The sequence below is a fragment of the Chanodichthys erythropterus genome, chromosome 23, assembly GCF_024489055.1.
Source record: "Chanodichthys erythropterus isolate Z2021 chromosome 23, ASM2448905v1, whole genome shotgun sequence".
Lineage (NCBI taxonomy): Eukaryota > Metazoa > Chordata > Actinopteri > Cypriniformes > Xenocyprididae > Chanodichthys > Chanodichthys erythropterus.
The window spans coordinates 19,584,724-19,596,015 of record NC_090243.1 but is presented as its reverse complement, the minus strand read 5'-3'; the positions used below and the strand labels follow the sequence as shown (position 1 = coordinate 19,596,015).

General features: G+C 38.4%; 1 gene segment (V, D, J or C); it reads left to right on the top strand.

Annotated features, from left to right (window-relative positions):
- Positions 1 to 10,595: 10,595 nt before the first annotated feature.
- Positions 10,596 to 11,085, top strand: LOC137013716 (Ig kappa chain V region K29-213-like). The segment is given in 2 exon segments: positions 10,596 to 10,647; positions 10,751 to 11,085. Coding segments are annotated over 2 exon segments (387 nt in total).
- Positions 11,086 to 11,292: the final 207 nt, after the last annotated feature.

Here is an 11,292-nt window from a genome sequence, read left to right as displayed (position 1 = left end):
TGTTGTGTCGTCAGTGCAGCACAAAAACAACCAAACGTGATAATATTGAGCACAATTATCAGAATTATCAAAAATCAATATATGAAAGTGAAGAGATTGTAATTTTTCATGTTCAGTGACAAGTTTAGAAATTATAATGATTTTAGGAGGAACTGAACAACCTTTCTATGAATGAGATAAACCATCCACTATAGGGAAATAACAAGAAGAATATCAAAGTACAGTAAACTTTAAAACTATTTGCGCTACAAACCAGTGTGTGTATAATTAAGACAATACATTAAAATAATATGGTAAAAAATACCAGTTTGCAATATCAAGCAGCATAACAAGCTGGGCTGTGTTTCCTAAAAGCATCGTAGGCCTAAATAGATCGTAGAGCCTTTGCCACCAATGATCTCTACAATCAACTTAATTCTTAGATGCTTTTGGGAAACACAGCCCTGTTTTATACAGCTAAAAATAACTGGAAGCAAATGACACTGGAAGCCAGAAATAAAAACATATAGAAGAAAATAGAAAAATCACTTTCAGTGTCAGTGTCAGCAATATAATGAATCTATATTGCATTCAAATAATTATTTGATCACAACACATCACATAAACATCTTCACACAGAGATTGATGAAGAATAAAATCTAAAGATTTCCAAACTTCTAAACAAGTGAGAAACAATTAACGACCACAAATATCAGTTTTCATCTGTACATGGACATTTTCATTTCTGAGTGATAAATTTCAACAAACAGAAACAAACAGATCATGCAGACGACAAGTTCAACATCTAAACTGCTGCACATTTACTGAATGTTCAGACTTGAACTGCTGGTCAACAGTCTGACAGCTTATAAAAGCTCAAAATGACTGTTTAATACTCTCAACATCACAAAACACCTGCAGTCCAGTGATTCTCAGATCGAGTTTTTGTGCGTTTGTGTTTTTCTCTGTATAATGTGTTGATGACGAGAGAAATAAACCGATGGAGGGTTTTTGCTCAGAGAGTCACTTTGCATCGGCTCATGCTTCAGCGCTCCGAGTGTTTATAGCGTTCAGACTCAAACACTTTATAACACACTGCTGTTTACCACGGTACAAACCCAACAAACACCATGAATCTCTTCAGCAGCTTCATCTGGATTCTGGCAGCTTTTATTCCAGGTAACAGACGTGAAAGCTCGTCATTTTTGAGTCTTTAATGTTCATTTCATCTGATTAAACACATTAATGTTGTTGTCGACAGCATCCAGAGGAATCACTGTGACTCAGCCTGAAGCTGTGACTGTTTCTGAAGGACAAAACGCCAAAATAGGGCGTCATGGAGACCAACACACTGTTGGTCTCCATGAGTGAGAAGAGCAGCAGATCTCCTCTGAACACTGCCGTCTCCTCACACAGGCCGGCCGCTCCGTGTCCTCACAGTGTCTCCATCCACTCCTGCTGCTGCTCCAGCTGTACAGACCGTCCTTCTCCAGGAGCCCAGCGCTGCTCTCCTGAGACCTGCTGCTCCCGTCCACCTTCAGCTCAGGCTCCAGTCTGACGGGAAGCCCTTGTTGGCCACACACACCAGTGTCGCTGTGTTCAGAGAGGAGATCTCTGCACTGACGCTCACAGAGAAATCACACTGACCAGCGGCTTTCCTTTAGGATTCGAGAGAAAACTGGGAGAAATTCTCCAACAGCGAGAGAAACAACATGAAGAAGAAAATCACATCATTATTCCATAAACGCATTAATGATCACAAACTCCTATATATATGAAAAGAGAAAATATTCAGAATATGGTTCATATTCTGGTAAATTTGCTGATTGATTATGAAATAACTTAAAAAGGAAATATAATTGAGTTTCAAACTGATACTTGAGATGTTAAACTGTTCCTAAAATATGATACAATAATCACGTTTAAAGCAATAAAGTGTATTTAAGATGAATAAACCTTCATTTAACACAATTCTGCCACCATATTTTATTTTCACCTTGTGATATCTATATTTAATATACTTCACCAGCTAACACATTTTTGTTCTGAGAACGTTTTCCTCCAACGTTATGAGAACATTTAAAACTCTTCTACAAACAATGTATAAATAATGTTTTTGTGCTAACTTTTTGAGAACTTTATTAAAGACCAGATAACGTTGAACAAACACTCTATTAATGTTACTGGAAGAACGTTTGATCGTAACTTTGAGAGAACATTGCCAGAACGTTAGCCAAAGTTACGAGAGCGTTGCCTGTTAGCTGTAGGAGCTTGTTCGAGTTCACTGAGAGAGCTCCACTGATCGGAGAAAGAGCTTTACCAAATCACCAAACAAATAACTAATCTAAGCACATATATGCAGTATAAAGCAGTAGTGCAGTTATAGTCCACAATAATCACAAGACTGGAATACTGTGTTTCACACTCACACACCCTTCTGATGAAACTGACCATCCTTTCCTCACTTTCTCCTCAACTGAAACTTTGTGCACAATGGTGCAAATACCAGTAAATTGACTAGCACAAACATTAGTAAATCACCTTGCGTGATTCATTTAAATATTCTCCTCCCATAAATGTCTGAAAGGGAAACTCCTACAAATGCATGTGCAATAATGTCAGGTACAAAAATAACTGTCCTCACGCTTTTCAGCGCTAATTTTTCCACTGCGTGTCTTTAGTAAATCCTGACAGTAGTGTTTTAACACCAAAAGAGGGTTTGTGCTTGTGCTAGCTGTTAGTAAATTTGACCCTTAGACTGTGATCTGATCTGTGACAGACGGGTTTGACTCAACTAGAATCAGAGAAAACTGAGAGAGTAAACTGATATCAGATCAAACAAACAATCATACAGTAGGTTGTTTTGTTTTTGTACATCAAACTCTGCACTGATCTGAACCTTCTCTGTGACCTCTGACCCCTCCAGCGTCCAGCTCACCTGCATGTAAGAGAATATGTGTGTGTTTTGGTTCAATGTTGTGATCACGTTATCTGACATGACACAGTTCAGAAAGTCTCAGAGAAGGTCTGATGATGTTCTTTCTACAGAATAAACTCCACCTGTATTCAACCCCTGATGTGTTTTATACACGTTTGTTTCTCACAGCTATAGAAAGTGTTTCTGGATTGATGTTTCTGAGCTGTAAAGGATCCCAAAGACAATTCAACATGCTAAACCTATTATGTTAGGTGGTGTACATGTGCATTAAAGCTATCCAAAGGCTTCGTCTTATGTTGGCCATATACCCTGTTAAGTAAACTTTGCAGGGCTTGTACCCTTTGGCTTAAACAATGACTTTAGGCCAGAACTAAAATACTGTTTGTCACTTTTGCAACCTTTACAGTTACACACACAGGAGCCCCATTGAATAATTCATCACTGTATTAACTGTCCTTGTTAATCTCTGTCCGATCCTGTTCATCAGTGGTGTGTCTGTCTGTTCACACCGCCCTCTAGTGGCACAGTGATGTAGTGCAAGATAACAGGAATGAAACTTGGTGAAGGGTTTCTGTCATCAGTACAGCTGTGATCACCTGCGGTCTCGTACCTGCAGCCGAATTACAGTCGAGCTGATGATGATTAGATAATGATAATATCATTTTGAAACATTTATCAAAAAGTAAAATTGGTCATACATTGTATGCTACATTTAGAGCCTCATTTAAATACAGAATGAGTTCATTTGCATATTGATCAGATGCTTCAGTGCTCTGAGAGTGTTTATAGTGCTGTGAGTTTAACACTTCATCACTGACACACACAACAATCTTCATCAACATGACCTTCATCATCATCTTCATCTGGACTCTCACAGCGTTTGCTCAAGGTTTGTGGAGCACAAGTTTGATATCGATTAATTTCTTCAAGTATATTGTCAAAGTTTTGAGTTGATTTTCTTCTTGTTGTGTGTTTCAGAGTGTAGAGGACAGATCACCGTCACTCAGAGTCCCTCAATGACAGCAGCTCAACCAGGACAAACTGTGAACATCAACTGTAAAACCAGCAGTGATGTGTATTATCATAGTTCTGATGGACATTATTTAGCCTGGTACTTACAGAAACCTGGAGAAGCTCCTAAACTCCTGATTTATTTAGCAAACCGCCTCCAGTCAGGAACTCCATCTAGATTCAGTGGCAGTGGATCTAACAGTGATTTCACTCTGACCATCAGTGGAGTCCAGACTGAAGATGCTGGACATTATTACTGTCAGAGTTTCCATTGCAGAACAAGTGGTATTTATTGTGCGGGTGACTATGTGTTCACACAGTGATAAAGAGTCGTACAAAAACCTCCGTCAGTCAGAGTCACAGTGACTGAACTGATACTGCAGCTGCTCAAAGGAGGATCTGAAACAACATCGTCACACAAACATCTGAAATAAAATCATCTAAATTAAGCTTTTTTATAAATTATTGAGGTCAGAATCAGCTGAGACAAACAACTAGACAAAGTCCATCAGTGTCAATGTTAAATTTCCTCATATTCATACCCTCTTTAGACTAAAAATGTTGTGGAAAATGTATATCTGCCTTGAGATTTTGTGCTCTTCTAGATCAGTGACATGATTGAGATCTACATGTGAGTCGTCCACCATATTGGATCAGTCAGATCTGGTCCGTGAACACTGGAGAGCAAGTGAACTCCTGACTGCATCTGCAACCTCTGTAATAAAGTTTCATGAGAACTAGTTAAATAGTAAAATCACTGTGGGGCATCGATTATAAAACACAAAGTTCATTAGTTGCTTTTATTTGAGATATGGATCAACATGTGGATCAAGGTGTGGTTATTATACAAAAGAACAACAATACTGACATAAATCACAAGTATAAAAACATCAAACACTCATAAATAGTTGCAGAAACCTCAAGCAGCAAAACAATCAAATCAACTTCCACTTGATGAACACACACAGTCCTCTATCAGAACACAGTCCAGACCTCAACTCTCATTCTAGTGATTTCCAGCATGTCCACGAGCTCCAAGAGGAAGATGTGTGGCAGATATTTGAGGAATAATCAGTATCGCCCTCTACTGCCTCATTCCCTTCATAACCTCATTCACATATGAATATCTATATATGCAATAGACATTAGCTGCTATTTTCACGGCATTTAGTTGATCATTAATGTGATTTTACATATTGAGTTATACAAAAACACAAACCAGCACATCCTCACCTCTGAAAGGTTTTCCTCTGTCCGTCTGGAGTTTAAAGCTCAGTGGTTTATATGCTGCACAATGCTGTGATATTTTTGATGAAAGTCATTGATTTGTAAGTGTGAGTGATGAACAGCGTCATGTTGACCGTTGTGTCGATGTGTCCGGAGCGGTCGAATGAGCCTCTATGACACCACCTTATGTTTAACATCATTTTTAAATTCAGTGTGTGTCTTCCGGTATGATCCGCTTACACTTATTTTTAGATGTATAAAACAGCTCATTGTGCTGCTTGATATTGCAAACTGCTGTATTATTTTAATGTATTGTCTTCATTATAAACACACTGGTCTGTAGTGTGAATAGTTTCACTGTTTACTGCACTTTATTATTCTTCTCGTTATTTCACTAATGAATCTGAAATCTTGTACATTCACAGAAAACAGTCTATATCTGCACTGAAAAATAAGAAGGATATATATCTAAGCCTCTGGAATAATTACTTTATTTGTTTATGTATGCATGCATTCATATTTATGCAATTATTTATGCATAACTCTACAAATTAAAAATATAAATGCATTATTTATGGACTAAACTACACATGTATTTATTTAATCATGTATTTTGGGTTTTATTTACTTACTGACACCAAGTTTTAACTGATAAGCAAGATACGAATTTATTTTAAACTTTTAACTGAATTTATGTTTCAGATGTAAACTAATGAATATGAACAAACCTCGTCTCTCTGTTAGTCAAACTCAACTGTCTCAAAGTTTGATGATCCTGATGACACCAGCCCAGCCAACACAGCATGGTGGGGCCCAAATGGGTGTTACCTGGGCTGCCTAACTGGGGCCCAGCCGATTTTGTCTGGGCCTCGATCTGGAAACCTCAATAACAACTTTTGTAGATGTGTGTCAGAAATAAAGTCAGTCTGGTTAGTAATAAGTGAAGCTGCAATGCTGTTTGTGGAGATGTTTAATCAGATCTTCAGTGATTTAATGTCTTTTATCTTCAGTTGATTTCATCGAAGGCTGTGGCTGAAGTCGTAGTTCTTGTTGTTTCTCTGTCCTTCAGTGATTCTGCTCGTTATCACCTAATTATCTCATTAACTCCAGCATGTTTCTGTGTTACATTTAACAGCCTGTAGTGTGCACACTGAGCAGTGTTCAGTTCATCTGGACTAACCCATGTGGGGCCTCCATGGAAACTGTGGACAAAATCGGCTGGGCCCCAGTTAGGCAGCCCAGGTGACACCCATCTGGGCCCCACATATCTGTACTGGCTGGGAGAAACACTCAAAATAACTATAAATGTGTTTGTCATGCATGTGCACCTCAAAAAAAATACATTTATATATTCTTTTATCTATGAGGTTCATAATTTGGCCACATGTTCTTGTTTTTTCATCATGTATCTGCAGGTGTTTTCATGCTCCTGTAAGACTGATGCCATGATGGACCAAGAAAGGGCCACTCTTTGAGAAAACAAAGGAAATTAACATTTGAACTCTCTCTTGCAAAATTAGCGTCCCCATTCGAGACGCAATCACACTGAGTCAATCACACCTCAGCAATGCCTTAATCTACATTTCCCTTCCTTCACCCCCTCTTCCCCCATCTCTTCTCTCTACATACGGAGATGACCTGAAATTCACCCAAAATCTATATGGTTCAATGTGAACAATACAATACTATACATGTTTGGTATCATTTGAAATGTCTCAGTGCGACTGGTACAAGGGTCTCATTCCCATAGAAGTAAACCAGAAGGTAATAAAGGTTTAAAGATTTTAGAGATATTTTGCTCTCTGTAATGGGTGTGTCCACCTTCACCGGGTCTTTCATGCAAATGGACTTCTGTCCCTAAAAGGTGTAAACTACTCAGTCTGGGACCCTGATTAATGCAAATTACCATTGTAAACTCATGTTTCCATTTGAAAGAAGTTTCTGTCTTGGTCTGAGTATTTAAAGAGATGTTGCAGGAGGCTCAGGACTCGATCCTGTGCAGATGAGCCCACATTGCTGAGTGTCCTTCAGGTATTCATCTCTTACTCTGTTTCTGAGCATTTGATGTTTGTATTGATCATCTTTGAGATGATTATGTAATTGGCATGATACATTTACCTGACTAATAAATTGTTACATTTGACTTTATTCTGACTTACTCTGAAATTATTGACTCTAGTAGATTATAAATCCATAATCCCACAAATCTACGCTCAGGTTAGTAACGGACTAAAGTACAGTTTAGGTGGAGCAGTGGGGCACACCAGCTGATGTTTTAGAGCTCTGACTAGCACATTGGCATTAGTTAAGTATACTTAGACTGTGTAGGCTAATAATGGGTTTTTTCCTTTTAGAGCAACAGAGTGTTGCTAGATCAATCTAAACAGGGTGGGCCTCAACCTCTGGTTATGGTGAGATTATTCTAAGTGTCTGTGGGTAAACCACTGCGTGATTATGTAAAGTTACCACTAGAGGAAGCTAAATTGGTCAGCCTGATTTTATGGTAATGGTCATGGCCCCTAGTTAAAGTAATATTACCTTAATTCGGTGTGTTCAGATCTATGGGGACTAAATAAACGTATTCTAGAATGAGCAAAGTGGGTACGGCCTCTAGAATATTAGTCATCGCCTCTGTCTAATGACCAAGACTGACGAGATTGTGCGTATGAGATCGTATGCCCGGCCGGTGCGAGACTCAAAGCGTTATAGGAATCCGAATGAACGAGTACAAAAAAGAGTAAAGAGTTAAATAGAGTAATCAAATGTATAGCTAAATTGTTATACAAATGACCAATAATCAATTGACATTCTAAACTAAATTCGAGGTCATAATAAAATGGAGTCAGATAAAAGTTTACTTGGAATTAAACTACTTTGCCACACTGAAAAGACCGAATGCACAAGAAACCTTCCCCGCCCGGTGGAAAACGATTGGGCGGGCCTTACACTACATTTGAATTTAAACTTATTTTGCGATCATTAAAAAAGTATGTTTTATATGTGTAGTATGAATTTAATCCAGAAGTACTACATTCGCCATGTTGTCATTATCATGTGACCTACCAGCGTCAGTTGCGTCACTTCACCTCCATTCATAAATCCTCTCCCGTGGCCTCATGGGATAGTAAAGTGTCCATCGAATGCACACCGCAGAATCTCCTGGAAGTAGTAGGTCATCCAGGGACTTTTCGCCTAGAGTTTTTCAAATACTATGTATTCGGACATAACATGTTGGTGTACTGTTTTTCACCTACTATATAGGGAAGTATTCGATTTCAGACGCAGAGCATCTTTGTATATTTCATTTCACAGGAAATGAAGGACGCATTTGAAGGAGCCTTCGTCGCACAGCAGAGACGCAACTGACCTCTGAATGTGGCCTTTGAAGGATGCAGCCTCTGAATTGGGACACAGCCATAGGGTTCTTCTCATTTATTATTTTTGCATCCTCATTTCCTCCTCTCACTTCTTTTCCTCGCGTCTTAGCTCCACCCCCTCAGGATGCGAGGGAAGGATACACCTGTGTATCTTCACTCATGACTCCTCAGGAAGGTTCCTCGCTCCTTATTCCTCGCCTCCTTGAGCTGTTTGATCGGTTTCCGTGTCACGGGCTGGAGGATGGAGGAGTGAGGAAATGAGGAAGCATCAATTTTTAGTATTGAGAAGCACCCATTATGTCTTTGGGAACAAGGGACAGTCTTCATGGGTGAATAATTGATTCATTCACTCAAATGATTCATTCAAAACACTATTTCATTCAGGAACTATTGTGAGTCGCACTGCGGTTTATTTGCAAATATTTCAGTTGGCCGTACAAAAACAGACCAAGTAACTGTTAATATTGAGTCTAAATATTAAGCTTCTTGTTTATTGAACTGTTTTACAGCAGCAAATTCACAATTAAATTTGTGCAGATTTTCTGAAAAAAAAAAGGGGTTCTGGATTATTAACATGTTTCTGAAGTCTGAATGAAACAGAATATTAAACCAGCTTAAACTTGCCCACAATCTCCTTCAGTGCTCTGCATGTGTTTATAACTCTGTCAAACATCAAACATGATCAACAACTGTTTTTCACTAGAACTGAACCTACAACCAACAAAAATGACTTTCAGCACCATATTGATCTGGACGCTGGCAGTATTATGTCGAGGTTTGTGTCAGTCAAGATTACAAACATTATTTACTTGTTATTTTTATGTGTTGTGAAGATATATGGTTGAAAAAGTGTTTGTGATTTCTAATCTTTCTCTCTTGTCAGAATCTGTTGGTCAGGTGACAGTGACTCAAACTCCCTCAGAGCTGCTCTCTCAAACTGGACAATCAGTCACTGTGACCTGTAAAACTAGCAGTAATCCAGCCTGCTGTTATGGAGATGGAAAACCCGCTCTGAGCTGGTACTTACAGAAACTTGGAGAAGCTCCTAAACTCCTGATTTATTACACAAACCTCCTCCAGTCAGGAACTCCATCTAGATTCAGTGGCAGTGGATCTAACAGTGATTTCACTCTGACCATCAGTGGAGTCCAGACTGAAGATGCTGCAGTTCTCTGAAGCAGACATGATATACAGCAAATATTACAGTCATTTCATCTTTTCTGAATAAGGTTCAGTTTAATCTCAAACTGATTTTAAAAACATTGTCCACAAACTGATGATTTATATGTAGAAAACAAATTTAAATGATCATTATTAATGTTAATCATAATCATAATTATCAGCAAATGTAAGTTCAAATTATGAATTTTTCAAATCTTTCTCCTTGTCTGATGATGACTACAAAATTAGAATTATTTTGTCCATATCATCAAACTTTTAATATTTCAATTTACCAAAGAATTATGGACACAATTATGTATTATAAGAAATAATTGAAAATGTCAGAAAATATTGCAATCAATATATTAAAAAACAATGAATGTTAGCAAATTAAAAAAAAACAAAAAAAAAAAAAAACAAAGAAAAATCCTATTATATGTTCTTGAAGTTTTTCAAGTAGTGACTTCACCCCCCCCCCCCCTCCAAGTTTATCAAGTTAATAATGAATATATTATTCATAGGATAACATTATCAGAACTACTGGCTCAGAAAAGCTATCATGCAGTTATCAATACATTGTTAGATTTTAATAGATTCTGATGACCTGTGACCTCTGGAGTGACCTTTGCCCTCTAATGAAGTTCACAGTGACATACTTGTTTCTCTTAGTAATGCAACTCTGTCATTTGAATCACCAGAAAGCCTGAATCTTCAGACAATTGAATCGATGTTTCTGACTCATAACATGAGAAAAGATCCTAAACACTGTGATGTTTTATGTGCCTCATCTGTCTAAACCATTTCCCAGATTTACATAGAGATTATTTGCATCGCAGCACAAGCTTCAGGAGGTTTTAAAGCTCTGTGAGTTTGAACAATGAGAATCTGAACCAACAGCAACCATGAGCTTCATCACCATCTTCATCTGGATGTTCACTAGCTACTGTTTCACAGGTGAGGAAATCTGAAGTTAAACAAACTCTAATCTTCAGTGCTTGAAATATTGTCTTTCAGTAAATACTGAATTCTGAATGTTTATTCATTTTTCATGATGTAGAATCAGCTGGTGAAGTGACAGCCACTCAGACGCCTGCAGTGAAATCTGTTCGTCCAGGAGACTCAGTTACTGTATCCTGTAAAACCAGTACTGAAGTTTACCAGGGTTGGGGTAATCAGCCTTTGGCCTGGTACTTACAGAAACCTGGAGAAGCTCCTAAACTCCTGATTTATTATGCAAACACCCTCCAGTCAGGAACTCCATCTAGATTCAGTGGCAGTGGATCTAACAGTGATTTCACTCTGACCATCAGTGGAGTCCAGACTGAAGATGCTGGACATTATTACTGTCAGAGTTTACACTATCCAAACAGTAAATGGGTGTTCACACAGTGATAAAGAGTCGTACAAAAACCTCCGTCAGTCAGAGTCACAGAGACTGAACTGATACTGCAGCTGCTCACACACTTTCACACACTTTCACACACTACTGACACACAGAGGACAAACACAGGAACTACACATGTGCTCAAAACTGACTTATGACTGAAATCAGCTCTATTAGACTGTGATCTGTCCTGTGACAGACGGGTTTGACTCAAA